The 23,243-nt window shown below is 36.0% G+C and overlaps 1 protein-coding gene across 1 annotated transcript in view; it reads left to right on the top strand.

Moving 5' to 3' along the window:
* Positions 1-23,243, top strand: part of Mybl1 (MYB proto-oncogene like 1) — a 38,807-nt gene that overhangs the window by 1,986 nt on the left and 13,578 nt on the right. Inside the window, exons 2-8 of the mRNA XM_041667545.1 lie at positions 9,403-9,508; positions 10,047-10,118; positions 10,952-11,044; positions 13,852-14,072; positions 15,692-15,866; positions 18,156-18,227; positions 19,611-19,715. Of these exons, the coding sequence (XP_041523479.1) occupies positions 9,403-9,508; positions 10,047-10,118; positions 10,952-11,044; positions 13,852-14,072; positions 15,692-15,866; positions 18,156-18,227; positions 19,611-19,715 (844 nt within the window). The remainder of the gene's footprint in view (positions 1-9,402; positions 9,509-10,046; positions 10,119-10,951; positions 11,045-13,851; positions 14,073-15,691; positions 15,867-18,155; positions 18,228-19,610; positions 19,716-23,243) is intronic.

Here is a 23,243-nt window from a genome sequence, read left to right as displayed (position 1 = left end):
AGTAGGCTAAGGAGAAATGATTTAGCAATTATTTCTTGTAAATTATTTTATTACCAGTACTGGGAGTTTGGCCTCTAAACATTAATTGTACTGTTGACTTTTATTTCTTGCCAGTTAATTGAAGTTTAATTGAAACGCTATAGAATGGTGTAAAGAGTTGTGTCTGGAGTACTTGTGCTGCAGTAGAACTGCACTTCTCCGGGGATATGGATAGAGGATGTGGTGAGAAATCACCATCGCTGGTGTGCTTCTTTGGGTTCTCTTCAGAGAGTCCCGTGGGCTGTTAAATTTCTTGTACTAGAGGATAATAGAATGTGAAATATTTGAGGGTGAATATTATTCATTGGGTCCTCTTCTTTTGACTAAGAATCTTAGTGTAGATGAGTTCAATTTAGCACAGAAACAGGGTCATTCAGTCATTCAGTACTTTGGGATCTCCAAATACAAACTTTTATTAATGTGAATGGAAAACTTTATAATTCTTTGTAAATTCTTATAGTAGACTCTATGTGATCTGAAAAATAAGGACAGCTAAGAGCAGAAAGTGTTACCCTAAATATAAAATAACTGAAAGATACTGGTTCTTTTTATTTTTTAATAGCTGCAGAGTCTGTCACTGAGATTTGCATATAGGAAAAGGTCATGTAGTATTGTGGCTTAAAATAGTTTTGGAACCCGGTGGCAGTTTTAATGATGTAATTTAGAGATAATTCTTTTATTGGGATATCTGTTAACAACATGCATTTGATTTTTAAGCATTTATGTAAAATAAGTGTAGTTTTATTTTAGTACTTAAAATTTTTATCTTTTCTTTTCATGTGTATACGCACATGCATGCATGCATACCTGCTAAGGTGCGCAAGGTGAAAGGGCAGTTATCTGGAATTAGTTCTCTGCTTGTGCTATGTGTGTCCTGGGGATCACACTCAGGTTGACAGGCTTGACAGCAAACACTTGTTGCGCCATCTTTACTGTCCCAGTTTAGTTTTTAAAGGCTAATTAAACACTCAAAACCAATTATACTTAAAGTAATTCTGATGCTACAAAGCCTACTTACTAGGTACAGGTTAAGATATTTATACTTAAGATGACCAATGATTAAATTAAAATGATAAGATGAAAACTAGATTCTACACAGAAAGTTTTTTTCCTTAGTAGTATGCATGCATTTGTGTGTGTGTGTGTGTATGTGTATGTATGTAGCAACTTCACTGTTGTTTCCAGAAACGAGTGGAAGTGAATGTAAAACTATGAGAAAGGATTCTTTTTAGTTAGCTTTGTCTTTAATTAGCAGTATTATTTTGGGAAAGCAGATATAGTCCATTTCAGTTTTTATTTGTTAATATAAGGTATTTGGACTTTTTAGTCTGTAAGGTAGCTTATATAGCTTTAATGTGTATGTTATTTTGAGAACTTTTGTTACCATTCTTTTTTGTTTAAAAATATACTTCTCTAAATGATTTATAAATATTGTCCATTGTCTTTGTTTATTGATAGTTATATAGAACTCTTTTCAGTATGTATTTCAGTGTTTGTAATATTAATGTCCAGATTATCTGAAGTCAAACTTTGTCTTATTCTAATACTAGTTTGCAGTCTAGAGATGGAAGCCCGTCTTCATGCATGCAGTACATCATATTTACCACTGGGTGGCCTGATTTCACTTTATTATATCAGCTTGGTAAAGTCTCATAATTTGAGTGCAGCTGAACTGAAAATAATTAAACAACCTCAAAAAGTATAATAAAGATGTTTTTTTGAGACAGGGTCTCTCTATGTAGTACTAGGTAGCCTCAAATTCACCATCTCACTATGTAACCTGAGCTAGATTTGAATTCATTAAAATCATCCAGACTCAGCATCCCAAGTATTGAAAATAGAGATATGAGCCATTACAGGATATGAGCCATTATGACCAGCCTTGTATTTTTTACTGTGACAACTATTTGAGATTTGAGGAAATTTGAATTAAAAATGTGATCAAGTTGAAGCAGTTTTACTAGAACAAATTCTTTAATTTCTCTAATTATTTTTTCAGTAAAAATAAATTATATTTTTCCTTTGTTTAACTCATATCTATTAGATTGTTATTCTTTACTTCTCCCAAACATTTTATCTTAAAAACCAAGTGTAATTTTTTTGTGTTGATTCATAAGTAAAGTCATGACTGTTGTATCCTATTAGCTTATACCCCAGTATAAAATTACCTTTAACCATTTTCCTAGCCTAACATGTTACAGATATTTTTATTCTTCTTTTTTCTGTTTCATAATCATCTTTTTCATTTTATTTAACCATAAAACAGTTTCTAGTCAGTTGTGGCAGTGCATATCTATAATATTAGCTCTTGGGAAACAGGAAGGAGAGTTATTAGTTCAAGGCCAGCCTAGATTACAAAGTGAATTCAAGGCTACCTTGAGGTAGTCAGATGTGTCAAAACCAAAAAGAAAATGACAGCTAAGTATTAAACACTTTATAAAAAGAATTTTTCTTGACTTAAATAAGAACAGTAACAGTGATTGTGGAAAACAAATCTTAGATTGGTGAACCTTTTGGTTTATAACTAGTATAATATTTTATCTACTTCTTTTGTCTTCTAGGTTAATCATGCTATAGTAGAAATAATTCATTTATTTAACTACATAGTAGAAAGCTCAATTTTACTGAATCATTACATATCACTAACACTGGTTTCTGCAGTATAAAAATGCCCCCAAATACTGTAAAATGTTTCCAGTATATGGAAGTCTCTTCTTCCACTGTGTGGGTCTTGGAGATCAAGCCTAGGTTGTCAGACCTACACAACTGTCCCTGAATCATCTTGCTGGCTCCATCACTCCCCCTTTCTCTTATTAAATTATAAGCAGAATTAGGCATTTTTTTGTTACAGTTAGTGAAATTGATACATTTGTAGGCTTCTTTGCTACATTACTAGAAATTGTATTATGCTTTCAACAATCAAATGTACATAGAAATAACTTGGGGCTAGGGATGTTGCTTCATGGTATGATGCTTGTTTGGCATAGATGAAGGTTCTGGGTTTAACACTTATCTCTGAAAACAAAATCAACAAAAGAAGCCCATGTACAAAAAGTTTATGCTAAAATTAGGAGATGGATTAGTCAAATGCTAGGAAAGTCCCAGTGGTAGAGATGATTCTAAGAATCCTACTTTAATGTTCCCTTGTCTTTACCCTCACCCACTCAGCCCAGCTTCCTAAATGCTGAGTAGATATATAACTCACTGTCTGAAACTGATGACCATGTTAAGTGTAAAACAGAATACAACCTTGTGAAAAAATAGAATTTCTCACAGAGTGTGCAGGTAAAAATAAATAACAGAGCTTTAAAGTGAACAAGGTTTTAGAAAAATTACTCTGTGGTGATTAGTGTTTTTGACCAAAGTAATACTTTTGTAACTCATATCCCTGAAATATTTTGATAAGAATCTTCAGGTGGATTTGTACAGATAAGATGTGATACAGGTATTTTTGTGACCATTAAAGATCTATACAGGCACATTTCTAAATTAAATTTTGTTTTGGCATAGAGATAACCTAGTTAAAAATAGTTTTGAATATGTTGTGATGGACCAGAGAGGAATGAGGACGAAGAGAACTTATGAGAAGCATGCCTGACAGTTTTTTGGGGTGTCAGGAAGTGGTAATGTTGTTAAGGCATTTCCAAGAAAGGTTAGGCTAGATTTAGATAATCTCAGTCAACCCCTTGTGTACTGAATTTCCTTTAAAAGTTTGTTTTAGCAGGTTCTACTTCTTAAAATTCTACTACTCAGGGGTACATTTGGATCTGAACAAAAAAGAATGTCTTACCCCTCTTTCTAGAGCAGTGGTTCTCAACTTTCCTAATGCTGCAAAATTATTTGGTGCTACTTCATACTGTAATATTGCTACTGTTGTAAATATCTGATGTTACCCCAAAGGGGTCATGACCCTCATGTTGAGAACCACTGATGTAGAGCTCTCTCCCTTCTTTTATATACTTTGAGATTATATTGGTATTAAGTAAGGCAGACGTTTTAGATGGACTGAAATGGAATACTGCAAATTTTGTAGTATAAAACAGAGGAGGAGGAAGACTAAGGAAATCATTCATTGATTGATGGAGGAAGGTCATTGGCTAATAAAGGCACTGCCCTGGCCCATTTTATTGGTTAGAGGATAGGTGGGAGGAGTAAACAGAACAGGACGCTGGGAGGAAGAGGAAGTGAGGTCAGAGACTCGAAAGCTCTGCTCTCAGCAGCAGACGCCAGAGAGAGACGCCATGCTGCGCTCCTGGGCAGACACACGCCATGAAGCAAGCCGCCAGGTTAGACATGCTGAACCTTTCCTGGTAAGACCGGTGCTCACCGATTATTAGAGATGGGTTGATCGGAATAACAGAATTAGCCAGTAAGGGCTAGGGCTAAAGGGCCAAGCAGTAATTAAATGAATACAGTTTGTGTATTGTTATTTCGGGCATAAGCTAGCCGAGCGGGCAGCCGGGGTGCCGGGAACGCAGCCCCGCCGCCCCTATTACTACATATGGCGCCCACGTGGACAACTGCTTCCACATAAAGCCTGAGACAGCTTGGGAAGTAATTCTAGAACAAAATGAAAGCATTGTGCCTGGTTTCTTGGTAGCAGCAATTTCTCGGTTCTACTCTGCTTGCTAGAGGCAAGCAAGCGCCTCATCTAAGAGAGGCTTCCTGACTCAGCTTTAGCTGCAAAGCCTGCAGCTCATTAAGAGGTCCTGCCACGAAACACTTAAACGGTGTTGACGAAAAGCTGAACACATGCTTTTCGGTTTTCAGCCATAACAGGAAAAAAGCTGCGCCATTTAAAAATGCCGGCTTTCTGGGCCGTCCTGCCAGGGCAAACTCTGACTATTTGAGGCAGGAGGGCCGGCTACCGAGAGAGGACTTGAGTGTTGTCTGTTGTAGCTCGCTTGCTGGCTACAGCCAGTACCTCAGCCATGAGGCTGGAAAGCTAAGGAATGGACTGGATCTAGCTGGCAAAGCCATGCCTTTAATCCTACCCATATTGCTCAGTAATTTAAAGATTCATGTGGTCAGAAAAAGAGAGATATACAGTAAAGAGAGATTCAAAGACAGAAAATTTCTGAATGGTTTGAAGTGTGTTAAAAATATATGCAGACTAAAATTTAAAGTTCTTAAAGTAACAAAAAAAAAAGGAAGAGAGTTGTTGTATGTGGTAGCACACGCCTTTAATCCCAGTGCCTAGAAGGCAGAGACAAACAGATCTCTGTGAGTTCAAGGTGTAATAGTGTACACCTTTAATCCCGAATGCCTGGGAGGCAGAGACAGGCGGATCTCTGAGAGTTCAAAGACAGCCTGGTCTACAGAGTTACTTCAGGTCAAAGATACAGAGAACCTGCCTCAAAAAGCAAAGAGTTAAAAGTAAAAATAAACAAAATAGAGGTTAAAACAAAGCTGCACAAAGATGGAAAATACACAGAGAATTTTGACACTGTATGCTATTATGCTCTCTTTGAATTATTTGAATGCTGAGGAAGGAGCAACAGCTGCTAAAAGATATTTGTTTATAAATGATGCTGAACTAATCCAACATAGATATTTTGAATTTGTATCTAAGGATATGATACTTTGGAAAAGAGTTTCTTATTTTGTTTTCACAGAGGATGAGACGCTGTTCATTTCTTCTATTCCGATTTGGTATGATGGACCACGCCCTCCTGAAGGGTTGGTGTGAACGCCTTCAAAAAATTGCTTCGCTCAACTGCCAACTGAGATGAAGCTAACACACAGGTTATACCATGAAAGACCTAATTAACGACGCCCCCATTCAGCAGGAAGCAGTTTGGAGAGAAATAACTGCGCCCATATTCCCAAATAATGTTTATAAATGTTCTTTTACATTTAAAGGGGGATATGATATAGGTATGAATAATTTGCATTAGTATAGATTTTGCTTTATTGATAGAGATTTATGGTCAATTTTGTTATATGTATAAGTGTTTCTGATTTTGATTAAGGTATTGTGATTGTGTAGTTCATTTAAATATGTACTGTATAATTAAGAAATATAGGTTGTTAATGGATAATCATCGATAATAGTAAAGCTTGTAGTCATGTTAGTTAGATTTTCTAGATATATAGAGATATATTTTAGATAGACATTCTTCATGTCTTTCAAAGATTACAGAATAGGACATTTAATGTTTTAATAACTGAGGACTTTTCATGACAATGAGACACTCTGCTCCTGGCAGCACCAATCTACTTCAAGAGGAAGATGGGCATCGAAGAGGCTCGTTATGGAGTTTTGATAGCCATTTGGGCAAGAAACTGCTCTTGCCTGGACTATTGCATAAACTGGACACAGAGAACCCGCAGAGAGAGGACTACTGAACTTGCCTAAGGTGAGATGATCTTTCGGGGTTCCTGATTCATTTTGAAAGAGTCTGCGAGACATTCTGCAGGACACAACAGATAGTGACTGAACTGACTTTGAATTTTCCTGCTTTATGGAAATGTCTGCTGGATACCATGGGCCTGAAGGCTGAAGATGGATGCCCCAACGGTACAAAAGAACTTTGGGTGACTGTCCAGGCAGCGAGATGTCTTTGTCATTTCTAGAGTTTGAAGTTTCTTAGTTCTTGTTTACTTAGGTAATATATCTTTCTGGAGTCTTTGATGGAGTTAAGAATAGTTAGTTATAGTTTTCCTTAGTTATGATAAAGATTATTGTAACTTTTACTTGATAACTGTTTTGTTATATGTAATTTTGCTATGTTAAAGCCTTTTTTTTTTTGTTTAAACCGAAAAAGGGGAAATGATGGAGGAAGGTCATTGGCTAATAAAGGCACTGCCCTGGCCCATTTTATTGGTTAGAGGATAGGTGGGAGGAGTAAACAGAACAGGACGCTGGGAGGAAGAGGAAGTGAGGTCAGAGACTCGAAAGCTCTGCTCTCAGCAGCAGACGCCAGAGAGAGACGCCATGCTGCGCTCCTGGGCAGACACACGCCATGAAGCAAGCCGCCAGGTTAGACATGCTGAACCTTTCCTGGTAAGACCGGTGCTCACCGATTATTAGAGATGGGTTGATCGGAATAACAGAATTAGCCAGTAAGGGCTAGGGCTAAAGGGCCAAGCAGTAATTAAATGAATACAGTTTGTGTATTGTTATTTCGGGCATAAGCTAGCCGAGCGGGCAGCCGGGGTGCCGGGAACGCAGCCCCGCCGCCCCTATTACTACAATTGATCTTACAAATATTTGAGTGGCGGTGTTGAGCTTGGTTTGGGAGGTGAACATGGTAACTAACCTTGGTCTTTACACTGTTGAGCTTACTGTTTGGTTGGGAAGATTGGCAAATGTGATTTAGCATTAAGTTAAGAAAGAGCAGATACTCTGTAAACTATGGTGTGGAGCATTGTCCAGCCAAGGAGCTTACTTAGAAACTTGAAATCCTTGGACCTTGAAGCATTTCCATGTTATTGTGTGCTCCTGGTTAATCCCATGATGTTTCTGATAGTAGATCTTGGCTACTAGTAGTAGGTATTTTTTTTTAACTAAACCTGTATATTGGTTTGAGGCATAGTTCCACAACAATATTAAGGATTAGTAGATTATTGTTACAATAGAGGCATCACAGCTAACAGACTAGAAGAGTTTGGTGTTTTGTCTGCCCCAGTATGAAAATTTCTGGTCAAATGGATTTGACAAATGAGAGGAAATTGAGGGTTCCTACAAAGGGTGTGTTATACGTGCATAAATCTAGAGCTTGACTTTTAATTTTTGTAAGATCGAATTTGTATACCATATTTAGATATTAAAAGTCATTTATATATTGCATTAAATATACTGAAATCTTCAGACTTGATATTTGAAATCAGAATGAATTTTTAGGAGTTAAATTTAGTAAGAAAAAATAATTTTAAATACCCTTAGATGATCAATTTACATAATACTGAACCATCTTTTCTTAAAGGTAAGTGATATGATAGTCATCTTACAGTCCTGAGAAGTTAGTATGTTTAGGGTTGTGAACTTATAACTTGAACCTTGTTCTCATTTCTAAGGGCCTTTTTAACTTCCAGTTTCTTACTATACTTTTCCCATTTTCCCAACGTGTTATATAACTAAAGTGGTTGGATAGTAAACTGTAGAACTCAACCATGCCTTATTTGGTGAGACTTTGGGAAAACGTTACTTTTCTAAGTCCAAGTTTTTTTGTTTTGTTTATTTGTTCTTTTTAAACCTCTGAACATGGCAATACTGGTAATATTCCTCTCTTATAGTTGTGAAGTTTGCTTTCTTTTGATGATTTATTTAAATTCTCTTTAGACAGGATCTCATTATGAAGCTATACTTGCTCTGGAACTCCCTATTTAGACTAGGCCAGCCTCAAACAGAGGCTTCCATCTGCTTCTGCCTCCAGAGTGCTGGGATTAAAGACATGTACCATCATGCTTAGCAAGGTTTCTTAAAAAAATATTTTGTGTGTGTGTATATGAGTGCTTTTCTCTCTGTGTGTGTGTGTTTGTGTGTGTGTGTGTATGTGCACATAAGCACTTTGTGTATTCTTGGTGCCTGGGGAGACCAGAAAAGGGTGTTGGGTCCCCTAGAATAGGTGGTTGTGGGTTCCAGGAACCAAATCCAGGCCCTTTGTAGGATCTGCAAGTATGCTTAACCCCTAAAGGATCTCTGCAGTCCCTGTTGTGAAATTTTTAGAGGGAAATTTAATAGACTGCTATAATCTTTGGTACTTGAAAAGTTTTAAATAAATGCTAGTGAGTGTCATTTTCAGATGCTCATTACTTCTCAGCCCTCTAACTACTCAGTACCATCTATCTACTCAGATTATCATAGAGCCTTGCCTCCTTTAGGGGTTCATTCTTGAAAATTCCCTTTTCCTTATTTCACTCCATATCAACCCAAGCTCTGATTTTTTCACTATATCAGTTTTCATGGGTCATCTCATGTCCTCAATTATTATTTTTAATTTTATTCTCTCTCTGTATGTGTGTTTATGTCTCTGTGTGTATACATGCACACATGTTCATGTGCTATAGAGGCCAGAACACAATCTTGGGTGTTTTCCTCAATATACTCCAATGTATTTTTTGTGATAGTGTCTCTCCCTGAACCTGTAGCTTGCTGATTTGCCTTTGCTCACCCGTCCTCAAAGCTCTCCTTCTTTTCCTCAAATGGTTATTCTCTTGCTTTCGTGCACCATTTATTCCAGTACCCTCTTTGTTCCCATCTTTTCCTTTAGGGCTTCATTTTCTAAACTTTGTTTAATCTTGAGACTATATTGTTTATTCTGAGTAGCTTCTTTAGTCACACCTGCATATATAGACTTAGAGCTTGAGTGAAATAATTTAAATAAAAATTTTGAGCTTACATATTATATTCTTTTGTAGTGAGGATGAGGATGACGACCTTCAGTATGCTGATCATGATTATGAAGTACCTCAACAAAAAGGACTGAAAAAGCTCTGGAACAGAGTCAAATGGACAAGAGATGAGGTAGTTACCTGGCAAAATTTACTAGTCTCATATTTATCAAGTAATACTATTATAGTTATGAACAACATTATAATAAAAACAATGTGAAAACAAATTATTAACTCACTTATACATTCTCTTTTTAAAAAATAAATTTATGACATTGTGAGGCAGTGGTGGTACAGCTTTTAATCCCAGGGGAGGAAGATGCAGGAGATCTCTGAGTTTAAAGCCAGCCTGGTCTACAGAGCGAGTTCCAGGACAGCCAGAGCTGTTAACACAGAGAGAAAGCCTGTCTCAAATAACAAAACAACAACAACAACAAAAGCAAAAAAAAAAAAAACAAAAAAAACAAAAAAACCCAAACCAAAAAACAAACCAATGACAAAAACATCTGGTTCTTTCGGATTTACTGAAACAGTATAGTAAATGGAGGAATTTGTGTGATAATGACTTTAATTCTTCTCAAAATGAGTACCAGACATGACTTGAGAGAGTAAGAATACCTCTACATGCCAGGGGTGGGGAAAATTTTTAATTTTTATGCCTCTCTTAATAGGATGACAAGTTAAAGAAGCTGGTTGAACAACATGGAACTGATGACTGGACTCTAATCGCCAGTCACCTTCAAGTAAGTGAGATGTGAGGTGTATTTCTGTAATATCAGGTCTTACGCAAGATATTAGTTTCATATTCTTCTTTTCAGAAATGTATTTGTATTCAAACATCTGGTTAATTTTTTTCTGGTGTGTTTGTAGTTGTTTGCTAACGGCTTAGAAAGTAATTTTCTAGAACAGGTTGAATACCTCAATCCAAATATCTGAAATCTGAAGTGCTTCAAAATTCACAGCTTTCTTGGGTACTGACATAGAGCCAGAGTAGGTTTTACACTTGACTTAATGTCATATGTCACAGTAAAAATGCCAGGTGTACTAACATGTATAAAATTATTAGATTATGTGTATAAGGTAGATATGAAGCATAAATAAGTTTTATCTATAGAATTCTGTCCTATCTCCAAGATATATCATTATATATGTAAATGTTTCACATTTAAAAAAACCTGAAATCTGAAATAGTTCAAGTCTCAAGAATTTTGGATAAAGATACTCAATCTGTACAGCATTTATCCAGGGGCCTAAAAAGACCACTGCACAGCTGAATTAGCTTTTTATGGAGTATGTCTTACTATGTTATAAAGGATAGTATAGAGGTACATACTTTAATTTCAAATGTATTATTTTTAATTTGCAATCTAAACCTGTGATTAAAGATACAGAATTGGGATTTTAGGCATGTAAAATAAATATTACATAAAATAATAAAATAAAATAAATATATGTAAAAGTTTGTTATTGAATATAGTATTGATTCATATTTTGTTTATATGGGTATACTTAAATTTGGGCTAATTTGCTTCCTGGGAGACATTTATTCAATAATAAAATGTCCAAATTCTTTCAGAATCGTTCTGATTTTCAATGCCAACATCGATGGCAGAAGGTTTTAAATCCAGAATTGATAAAGGGTCCTTGGACTAAAGAAGAAGATCAGAGGGTAACATGTTCATGTTCATGTTCTGAAAAAAAATTTAAGTGTTTATTTTTGTGTATGTTTGGGCACATGTATGTGCATGCATGCTCATGCCACAGTTCATATGTGAAGGTAAAAGAATAATTTGTGGGAGCTAGTTCTCTCCTACCCAGCATTTGGGTCTCAGGGGTCAAACTCAGGTCATTGGGCTTAATGACAAGTGCCGTTGAGCCATTCACTTGCCCATGTTCATATTCTTGGTGTTCACTGTGTATGTAGAATATATAAGTAGATTATTTATTATTTATTAGATTTATTTTTACTTATTGTTTGTTTATTTTTTAAGACAGGGTTTCTCTGTGTAGCTGGCTGTTCTGGAACTCACTCTGTAGACCAGGCTTTGCCCCCTGAGTGCTGGCATTAAAAATCTGCACTACCACTGCCCAGCTAGATTTATTTTCTTATTAACTTATTATAACACATGAAGTATGATTATGTATGTACATACATATAGAGGCCCAAGGACTACCTTGGGTGGTGGTGTTCCTCAAGACAGTGTCATCCAGCGTTTTTTATGAATTAGGGTCTCTCGTTGGCCTTAAACTTGACAAGTAGGAATAGGTTGGTGGACCTGTGAGCATCATGGATCTGCCTTTCTGCCACCCTGTTACTGAGATTGCAAATGCATGCCACTTTTTTTTTTAATGTATTTCTGGGGATGGAACTCAGGTCTTCATGGTTGCAAGGAAAGCATTTTAATAACTGAACTATCTTTCCAGTTCATACTTTAAGTTACTTGGTACTGTTCTTTGGAGGCTGTGCTGTATCTAAGAATTGAATGTTGAATGTCTTGAAATATAACTCCTACTCCCCCCCAGGCAAAAATGAGTGAAACCACATGTAATAAATACAGTCTTTTTTGAGGGCTTTATTTACTAAAGGAATAATGCTTTATTTAAAGTTTGGTTTAGCCCAACCTACAGTCCACAACCCCAGACGACCTATACAACAAAGAGGGTCCCTTAAGAGAGAAATACATGAATCTGCATCGGAAGGAGAAAAAGACAACATGTCCTGAGTAAACTGGGAGCATGGAGGTCATAAGAGAGGGTAGAAGGGGAGGGGGAGGAAGGGAGGGGAATGGAGAAAAATGTATAGCTCAGTAAAATTAATTAAAAAAAAAGTGACCTAAAAAAAAAAAAACGAACTGAAGCAAAAAAGAAATACTGTCACTATGAATAGGTCTAGAAATAAATAGTATGTGCCCAAAAATATTCCTCAGACATTAATAAAATGTACAAATCTTAAGGATTTTCATTTTCAAAAAAAGTTTGATTTAGCAAGATTTAAGGCATAGTTTCCTGTCAAAATTTAATTAGCATTAAAAATGGATTTTAATTTTCTTTTCACATTTAGTAACTTAATATGTAAGGAAATCATTCTTAATTTTTTCTCTTGACCATAAATGAACCCAGGATTAGAACAGAAACATCTGCCTTCCACTAGGAATTGCTCTTTAATTCAAGCCCCTTAAAGCTTGCCTATTACTAGTGTACTTAGAGAATTATTACCCGTGAGGGCAAACAAAAAGAAAGTTACTTCATTAATCTCAGGACTGGCTGATTTTTCTTAATGACCAAGGATCAGTTTTGAAATGTGTGATCTGGGGCTGGTGAGATGGCTCAACTGGTAAAAACCTGTGGTTTTCTGTGCAAGCTTGACAACCTCTGTTCAATCCCTGAATTCAAAGTGGGAGGAGAAAACTGCCTCCTGAAAGTTGTCCTCTGACTTCTACACAGTCACCATGGTTTGTGTATGCCTACACTCATACACATGCAAATAATAATAAATAAAGATGAGTAACTAGAATACAATGTGGGATCTTCAAAGACATTTAATAGCTGGACTTAGTGGCATTGGCTATAATTCTAGTTACTCAGTAGGTCTAGATAGGGCATTGCAAGTTTAAGGCCTGCCTGGGCAACTTAATGAGACCCAGTCTCAAAATAGAAAGTAAGAAAAGGGCTGGGAATATAGTTCAGTGATAGAGCACTTGTTAAATATACCTAATATCGTGAAAACAACCACAAAAACAATAACCAAAGCTGCACGTTTAATCTTTAAACCTTATTTTCAAAATATGACAAGTAGAAACATATCATGAAGATATAGATATGTGTTAAATTATCCATCAATATAGAATGATTATGATGTGATATTTGACAATGGATCAAAATAGCAGTGAAGAAGGTCAGGCTGAGGAGATAAACTGTTATTTTAATTTTAGGTAAATTAAAAACAGATTTGAAATGTAGGAGAAAATGTGCAAACTCTATTTTTTCAGTTTGATAAGGAGGAAATGAAAAACCAGTAATTATAGATCTTTTCTGCTTCCTAGTGGAATTATATGACTTTTAGTTGAAGCTAATTTTCTCTTGTTTTTTTTTTAAGATGTAAGAATAGAAAAGACACATCTCAAAATTTTGTAGTTATTTTGAATTAATTTTGTAAGAAAATGGTTTAACTTATGAAATTTTTGATTCTTTGGGAATTGATTTTTGATCTTGCTGTATGCTGAAGGATTAGCTGGTAATAAATTTACTTTTTGTGAACTTTATTTATAGCTGAAATTTAATGTATTTATGTTAAATAGAATTCTTAATTTGGAGTTTTTTCCTTTTTGTTGTTGTTGCTGAGGTGCTTAGATCAGACCCAGGCCTTTGTGCACACTCAGCAAATGTTCTGTGACTGTCCCAGCCTTGACATGCTTGAGTTACAGTTTGAAATTCTCTCGTGGTAATGGTTTTTCAACCTTTGTTTTTGCATCTTAGGTTATTGAGTTAGTCCAGAAATATGGACCAAAAAGGTGGTCTTTAATTGCAAAACATTTAAAAGGAAGAATAGGCAAGCAGTGCAGAGAAAGATGGCATAATCACTTGAATCCTGAAGTGAAGAAATCATCTTGGACAGAGGAAGAAGACAGGATCATATATGAAGCACATAAGCGGCTGGGAAACCGTTGGGCAGAAATTGCTAAATTACTTCCTGGAAGGTGCTTATATAGACGAATGTACATTGTTTTTCTGTGCCTCAGTGTGTTCTTTACTACCTTACTGTCGAGTATATTTGCAAGTACCCCTTTCCTTTATTTATAATTCAAATTTAGACTGTATAATATAAGCATTCATTTGGGACTCTTTGTAATAAATTCTGTGGTAAGGAATATGATTGGTTTGTGCAATAAAATGTTCAGACCTTTAAGTTATGTAAACAACATCTACTCCACAAGTCCTATTTTTGTATTATTGCCAGTCAGGCAGAGCCTTTGTACGAGTTGGTGAAGTGAAATCTAACTTAGAGGTCTATTTCACATTAGGTACTGTGCACCGGACTGGGGATTGCAAACACACTGATTGAAGAAACTTATTGTGAAAGTATGTTAAGGAAATTCACTTCTTAATTATGGTATACTTTGAGCTGTGAAAATAGTACTTCAGCCCATGTAACTGAAGTAGAGCATTTTCCTCAAAGGCAGTGCTAATATACTCTCCATTCTACTGCTCAGATACTTTCTGGAAGTCGCCAGCAAGTACAGCAGACCAGCTACCCTAGGCAGCCTCATATCTTACTCAGCCTATACGTTCTCATGCTGTATAGCTGTAATCACTGTGTAGTACTTCATAGTAACTAATATGCTTTCATAGGTATTCCTTTATAATCTTTGTATACTTTGGAATTATATGAACAGGAACATTAATGTCTTTGTTTCATTCATCATTCCTAACCCTGGTCTGTGAACTTCTAATACAATCAGTGTTTTATGCACCATTTTCTCTGTTTAGGCCCTGCCTTGGGGCTTTAGCAGCATAGGTTCCAGTGTCTGTCTTATGCAGGGTGGGATTCACGCTACAAGCAGTACTAGGCTCACCTTTATAAAAAGAACCTTGGATAAAAAGAGAGCTGATGAGCCATAAATTCATAAGTTCTATAAATACAATATTCTAAGATATGGTAAAGAATACTTGCAATCTGTAATTTGTATTTTTCTTTCCTTTTTTTATTTTTATTAATGGAGTTGAGGATTGTACCCAGGACCTCATTTATGATAGGCTGCTAGACAAGCACTTTACCCCTTAGTTTAGTTTTGTTTTTTTCTTTTCATTTTCCTGGTGTGAGGCTTTTGTACTTAGTATGCCTTTTACCCAGAAGGCTCTTTTTTCTGTTTTTATTTGAGCAGGTTTTTACTGTGTTGTCCAGGCTAGTCTTGAGGTCCCATCCTGCTACCTCAGCCTCCCAAGTGCTGAAGCTGCAGGCTGATGGCCTCGTGCCAGATGTTTTTATGTTCTTGTACTGCCAGTTCAGTCTCAACTTAAAGATCTCAGCTTCACTATCATCTCAACAGAGATCTTTCCTGTGCCCCTAACCAAAATTACCCCATTACTCACTTATCACCCTATTTTAGTTATCCACACTGCAATGATAATTTTCCTATTTATTTCTTTGTCTTCCCTGTTGCCATGCTTTCAGTAAGAATTTAAGCTCTGTGACAGCAGGGACCTCCTAAATACTTATTTCAACAGTTGTAAAAGTGTGTTTTATGGATTTTGTGTATGCTAGACAGTGCTAAAATATTTGGATTCTCTTTAAAAATGATATACTTTCATTTCTTAGGACTGATAATTCTATCAAAAATCATTGGAATTCTACTATGCGAAGAAAAGTGGAGCAGGAGGGCTACTTACAGGATGGAATAAAATCAGAGCGATCGTCATCAAAACTTCAACACAAACCTTGTGCGACTATGGACCATTTGCAAACCCAGAATCAGTTTTACATACCTGTTCAGGCACATACTTTTAATATCTTTATTATTTAAAAACAGTTTCTTTAGTTGCTATATGGGAAAGGTTCTTGGTATTTTAGGACAAGTAAAATTTGTATTGGGCAGTGACACAGACTTTTAAATTTCCAACTGAAAAAGTAAGCCATAAGTTTGACAAATATTTCAGTATAAATTTCATTTAAAATTTCCTTTTACATGTGATTTTCACATTAAGAAATGTAGCATATAGCAGTACTCTTTAATTCTTTGTAGTTATGGTCCAGTGGACATAAAAATATGCTTTCACATCGTCTGTAGTTTCTGTGTAATTGTGGTATTGCCTGACTCACAGTTTAAAAGAGGAGGAGTAAGATATCATTTAAACATTCCTTTGGGGAACAGTGAATAGTTGATCTTTAATCTTGTTCTACTTTGCTCTTTACTTGGGTGATTTCAGCCTTTCAGGTTCTCTAGAGGTTACTCAAGTTCAAACTGATGAGCTCTGTCTTGTCCCTTATAGCGCGCATTTACCCACCTGTAAGAAATTTGTTTAGGAGTCTTCCTAAGACTGGCTTTATCTTTTTCTGGCTGTCTGTGTCTTATGTGTGTATGATGAGCAATTCTTAGTTCTGTTCACATAAAATATTAAGACTGTCAGGACTAAGTAGCACCTAATGAAAGATAAAATGGGGCATAGTGTTAAAAAGTCTGCTTCCTGAGCCTCGGGTTTTATTTCATTTTACTTTTTATGAGCATCACTAAGTTTTGTTAGACATACTTTTAAAAGAACCACTTAACGTAGTGATATCTTCATTTACAAATAGGAAATTATACTGAAACCTGACCTTAAGGATTTTAATGTTTTGTTTTTTTTTTAACATATTTTCTTCAGAGTCCTAGATTTCAATAGCATAAATTATAAGGTTTTGCTTCTGTCTTAGAAAAATTACCAAAGTTTTTTGACTTGTAGAAAGATAATTTTATAAATTAGTTGTTGCTAAGGAAATGTTTGACAATCTCAACCAAAATATGTTGGAATGATAAGGAGTTTTTTAGTATTTTAAGAATTGTTTCCGCCGGGCGGTGGTGGCGCACGCCTTTAATCCCAGTACTCGGAAGGCAGAGGCAGGCGGATCTCTGTGAGTTCGAGACCAGCCTGGTCTACAGAGCTAGTTCCAGGACAGGCTCCAAAGCCACAGAGAAACCCTGTCTCAAAAAACCAAAAAAAAAAAAAAAAAAGAATTGTTTCCTATTTAGTAATTTAGAAAGCATTATACATTTAAAATTTAAACTATTAAGATAATTCTAATTTTTCTTGAGAAGTGTGACATGAAGAAAAATACATTGGTTTGAAATACTGTGGCATATTTTCATGGAAAGTTTGAGAAAAATAAATTTATTTATTGGAGTTACCAAGTTGAGTGATACATGATTCTAATTGAGTATTGTCAAAGTTAAGTTCTAGGTTAGAACAAAGATTTTTGCATTAGATAATGATTTAGGTAGATCCTTACAGAATATATACCGATTATATTTATTTGTATTTGATTGCCAGATTTTTTTTTTTTACAAACATCTCGTATATTTTACTGGTGCTCACCGAATTCTAATACAATTATACAATTTTGTTTTGTTTTTTTTTAATTTAGAGATTGACATTAGGTGGTGATAGGAGTACGAACATGATTTATTATCTCCTGTAGTCAACCCTCAAAAGCTGACTTTCAAAAATATGTGGTAGGGAGGTAATGTTGGTAATGAATTGATTGACTGATACAACTAGGCTTAGAAGCTAGGTGTGGTGATAGACACCTGTAATTTCAGTTCTGGGGAGGCTGAGGCAGGAGGATCAGAAGTTTGAGACTAGCCTCAGGTACATAGTTAACTCCAAGCTGTTTGGGCTGCATAACAAAATCCTGTCTTACAAAACCAAAAGACAAAAACACAATCTAAAATACAGATTTTTTCCCTACACTTATTTATCAGTATATTCTAGGGATAGGCAAAATAATTATTAAGTAAGTAAAAACTATTATTTTGAGTTTTCAAAGTTATTAGACAAGATCCAATTTCTAAATTTTTATTAGTTTATTTTTTTGGGTTTTTTGTTTCGAGACAGAATCTCACCATCAAGCCCTGAGATTTTACATAAGTTTGTCTGCCTCTGCCTCCTGAGTGCTGGCATTAAAGACATGTGCTGCCCTGCTTAGTGTTGTATTTCTTAATGTTGACATTTTATCACAGGCTGTCTTGGCATAAGATTTTTAAAAAAAATGTATAACCTATAACAGCAGTGCTTTGCTTACTCTTTAGATCCCTGGTTATCAGTATGTATCACCTGATGGCAATTGTGTTGAACATGTCCAGACATCTGCCTTTATTCAGGTAAGTTTTATTTATAGCAAAAATACAGAGGAAGACAGTTATCATCCATTGCTTACCTGTAATCCCAGTTGTTTTTTTTTTAAAGATCTGTTTATTTATTATGTGTACAGTATTGTCAGTATTCTGTCTGCATGCCAGAAGAGGGCACCAGATCTCATTACAGTTGGTTGTGAGCCACCATGTGGTTGCTGGGAATTGAACTCAGGACCTTTGGAAGAGCAGGCAGTGCTCTTAACCGCTGAGCCATCTCTCCAGCCCCTGTAATCCCAGTTTTTAAGATGAGGCAGGAAGAGTGCCACAGCTCAAGACAAGCAGAGCTACGTAGCAAGTGTCAGGTCAGTCAGGGCTACAGAATAAAACCTGTCTCAAAAAGTGAAAATAACAAAGATCAAACAAATGAAAACAAAAATAACCTAGTGATATGTGCAGATCTGTGATCCCAGCACTTGGGAAGTTAGGGGCAGGAAGATGTGAGTTTGAGACAAGATTCTGTGCCCATCCCTCACTAAAAAGAGAGAGAGAGAGAGAGAGAGAGAGAGAGAGAGAGAGAGGGAGAGAAATAGAAAGAAAAGAAAGCTTTGACATAGTTATAGAAGTTTAGTCCTCATTTCCTTATCTATTAAACTAGGATAAAGAACATTGTTGGATTTTTTTTTTTACTTTGAGTATTATAAAACTAAAGGAAAATGTATAAATGGACTTGAAAAATATAAAATCATAAACTATGAGGTGATTAGCAGCACCAGTGTGGTAATTTGTTCAGTCTTGTAGCTTAAATCTTTCAAACAGCTGCTAAAGGTATAAATATGTTACAAGGTAATTATCTAAAATGTTCCAAATATACATTTTTGATATGTAATTAATGTAATATGCTTTTTAGTTTGTTTAGTTTTTTGCTGTTGGTCACATAGCCCAGACTGGCCTTGAACTTGACAAGTACTCAAGAATGCCCTTGAATTTGAAGTCCTCACATCTGCTCCTTTCTAGTGTTGGCCACCATGCACGGTTTTAGGTGTTGCTGAAGACATAGGGTGTTACCATGTAGCCCATGTTAGCTTTAAACCTGAAACCCTCCTTTCTTTCTGTTTCTAGAGTTGGGGGAATCACAGGTGTGTACTACCATGTCTGAAATAATGTCTTTTTTTTTTTGTACATTTAAGTTTTCCCATTTTTTTTTACAAGGTTGAAAATATTTGCCAAGTACCTTTTTAGATTCCAGAGATATTGTGATACATTGATTTAGTAACATGAAAACATTAGTAGCATTTGGGTTTAGTAGCATTAAGCTTTATTATAGGTTACATTGAAGAAAATAAGAAGGAAAACATTATTTTAAAGCAATGTGATGGTGCCTGTTTTTCTCTTTTATTTAACTTATTTTAGCAACCCTTTGTTGATGAAGATCCTGATAAGGAAAAAAAAATAAAGGAACTTGAGTTGCTTCTTATGTCAGCTGAGAATGAAGTTAGAAGAAAGAGGCTTCCATCTGTAAGAAATGAATTTATATGCTTGTATTTGATTATTAGTCCTTCATATGAATTCTTTTATGCTTTTTCTTAGTTGTAGAGTGTTTTAAATGTGACTTCATATTTATTTAGTTATTTGTTTGTTTACTGTTTTTTGGGAAAGTCTGAATAACAGTCCTGGCTGACCTGGAATTCACTTTTGTAGACCAGGCTGGCCCTGAACTCACTGAGATCCACCTGCCTCTGCATCCCAAGTGCTGGGATTAAAGGCATGTGCCACCACTGCCCAGCCAGCTGTTAAAGGCTAGGCTCACAACCAAAAATATAGGTGACTTTACATTTTAATATTAACACTTTTTTTCTCATTTTAATTTGCAATTTTGAGGTTGCTTGATTTTGATTTACATCTCTTCCAGCCTGTTTTACAGTGTTCTGTATTAGGATACTCAAAAAGAAGGTTCTTAAATAATAGTTGTTAAAGACTTAAAATAAAATCTTTGATTTATGTTTTTTTCTGTATTATATTATGCTTTTAAAGACTTGACATTCCATGTAATGATGGGTTAAAGTGAAAAGTGTATAAAATGAGAAATGCAATAGGTAGAGAGATTTAAAAGCTCTAAAATTACGTTTATTTTCTTTGAAAAAAATCTGTTTTAGTCTATTTAGGATATGAATTCAATAAATTGGAAAAAGTGATAATAACAAGGTGGGCGGCAGTGGCACATAGTTTAATTCCAGCACTCAGGAGGCAGAGACAGGCAGATCTCAGTGAGTTGAGGCAAGATTGGTCTACAGAGTGAGTTCTAGAGGACAGCCAGAGACACACAGAGAAACCTGTCTCAAAAAAAAAAAAAACAAAACAAAACAACACAGCAGGGAACATTTAGATTTTATATTCTCTAACCCAATGAGGAGCAGAAGGAGGGAGAACATGAGCAAAGAAGTCAGGACCACGAGGGGTGCACCCACCCACTGAGACAGTTGAGCTGATCTATTGGGAGCTCACCAAGGCCAGCTGGACTGTGACTGAAAAAGCATGGGATAAAACCGGACTCTCTGAACATGGCGAACAATGAGGGATGATGAGAAGCCAAGGACAATGGCACAGGGTTTTGATCCTACTTAATGTGCTGGCTTTGTGGGAGCCTAGCCAGTTTGGATGTTCACCTTCCTAGACATGGACGGAGGGGGGAGGACCTAGGACTTACCACAGGGCAGGGAACCCTGACTGCTCTTTGGACTGGAGAGGGAGGGGGAGAGGAGTGGGGGGAGGGGGAGAAGGGTGGGAGGAGGGGGGAGGGAAATGGGAGGCTGGGAGGAGGTGGAAACTTGTTTTTTTTCCTTTTCTCAATAAAAAAAAGTGTAAAAAAAAAAGAAAAAGGTTGATATGGTTGTCTTTGATTTGGTCCATCAGAATAAGCAGGAGTATTAAATTAAGATAAGATCTAGTAGAATTAAACAGGCAATGCTAGATGGATTAGAGAAAAAAGATGTACACTTATACTTAGGTGAGAATTTTGAAAATTTAAAGTGATATCTGGAGTATTTTTTATATTTTGAGAAGAGTTTTCTTAAACTGGGCATACAGCTCAGTGGTAGAGCATTTGCCTGATATGCATCAGATCTTGGGTTCAGTCTCAGCACTGAATAAAGTTGCTTTTCCTCTCCATGATTTCAGACTGAATGAGAGGGCAAACGTGGAGTTTACTGGAACTCAGCATCTTTCTGATAGAATAAATTGACATGTTCAATTAGTGTCATTATTATTTAATACATTATTAAAGGGGGAATTAAAATAACATGTTAATTACCATAGGTGAGGTTTTACTGTAGGAAAGGCAGTTTTTGTTTTGAAACTATAAACTATCAGTAAATAGGAAGACTAGACATATGCTTATTTTAATGTTAATTTTAGTTTTGCTAAAGAAGAGACAAATAGTTATATATAGAAAGTCCTTATTTGTAGATGATTATGTCATGTTTAAGCCATTCTAAAAATTTTTGGAATGAGATGTAGCACAGTGGTAGGAACTTGTCCTATGCTTGAGGCCTTGGACTTTTCCCCCAGTGCTTCAGAACTAAAGCTAAACAAAACAATTATGAAAAATTTCAAGTACTTTTAGATTTACAAATTTTAATTTTTCTATTTTATTTTTTTGTTTATGGGTGTTTTGCATGTATGTATATCTATGTACTACATACATAAGGCCTGAGGAGGCCAGAATAAGGTGTCAGATCCCCTAGAACTGGAGTTACAAATGGTTTTGACCTGCCATGTGGGTGCTAAGAATCAAACCCAGGTCCTTTGGAAGAGCAGCCAGTGCTCTTAACTGCTGAGCTGTCACTCCAGTCCAATTCCCCCTTCCCCACTCCAGACAGGGTTTCTCTATGTAACAGCCCTAGCTGTGCTGGAATGAGTTCTGTAGACCAGGCTGGCCTCAAACTCAGAGAGATCCACCTACCTCTGCTTCCTGAGTGTTGGGATTAAAGGCATGTGCCACCACCCCCTGGCCTAATTTTTGGTTTTTTAAACCAAAATGTTTGAGGCAGGTATGTTGGAGGCGTGGAGGGAGGGTGTGGGGGGATTGAGACGGGAACAGTGGGTGGAAATGATCAAGATATATTATATACATGTATGATGTTATCAAAGAATAAATATTTTTAAACTAATAACAGTACCTTAGCTCAGGATGCAGCATACCTGTCTCATTTAATGAGAAAAATATATTAGATAAAGTAATTCACATTTTATATTAAAAGGGAGAAAATTACTGACTTCTTCTTAAAACCTCATACACTTCATAAGACTTCATACACATTTGGGTTTTATTTTTTAACATTTGTGTGATTATAGTGACTACTATTTTACTGAATTCCATTATGCTCCGCTCAGCTGAGTAAATTGTAGAGGTCAGAAGTGAGTGTGAGATCCTCTGGAAATGGAGATATAGATGTGGCTTCTGTGAACGGAACCAGAGTTTCTCTGTGTTCTAGCAGTTGCTCCCAAATAATAAATAAGTGCTCAGACACTTATTAGTAAATATAAATGCTCAACCAATAACTTAGGCTTGTCTCTTCCAGCCAGCTCTTACAACTTAAATTAACCCATTTCTATTACTCCATGTGCTGCCCTGAGGCTAGTTTAGCTCATCTATGAACTTCCCATATTGCTTCTTCTGCATCTGGCTCGAGACTCCTCAGACTCTGCCCTTCTTCCCAGCATTCTCTCTGCTCAGAAAATCCTGCCTAGCTCTTGGCCAATCAGCTTTATATTAACAATGAACGCAACACATTTTCACAGTATACAGAAGGATTATTTCACAGCATTTCCCCTTTTTATCTAAATGAAAAAGGAAGGTTTTTACGTTAACATAGTAAAATGATAAACAACAAAAACAGTTATCAAGTAAGAATTTTAGTTACAATATCCAGTCCTTTTGTATTTGGAAAATTTAGAGAAAATAGTCTGTTATTAATCTTTATGAGTCTAAAGTTTCAAACCTAATTTATTTACCTTTTTATCATAACTAAGAAAAACTTTAAGTCT

Source organism: Microtus oregoni, unplaced genomic scaffold (genome assembly GCF_018167655.1).
Source record: "Microtus oregoni isolate MIOR12 unplaced genomic scaffold, Mior012 000017F_ref0000208, whole genome shotgun sequence".
NCBI classification, from domain to species: Eukaryota; Metazoa; Chordata; class Mammalia; order Rodentia; family Cricetidae; genus Microtus; species Microtus oregoni.
The sequence above is the reverse complement of the archived record's forward strand: the minus strand, read 5'-3'. Positions and strand labels throughout refer to the sequence as shown.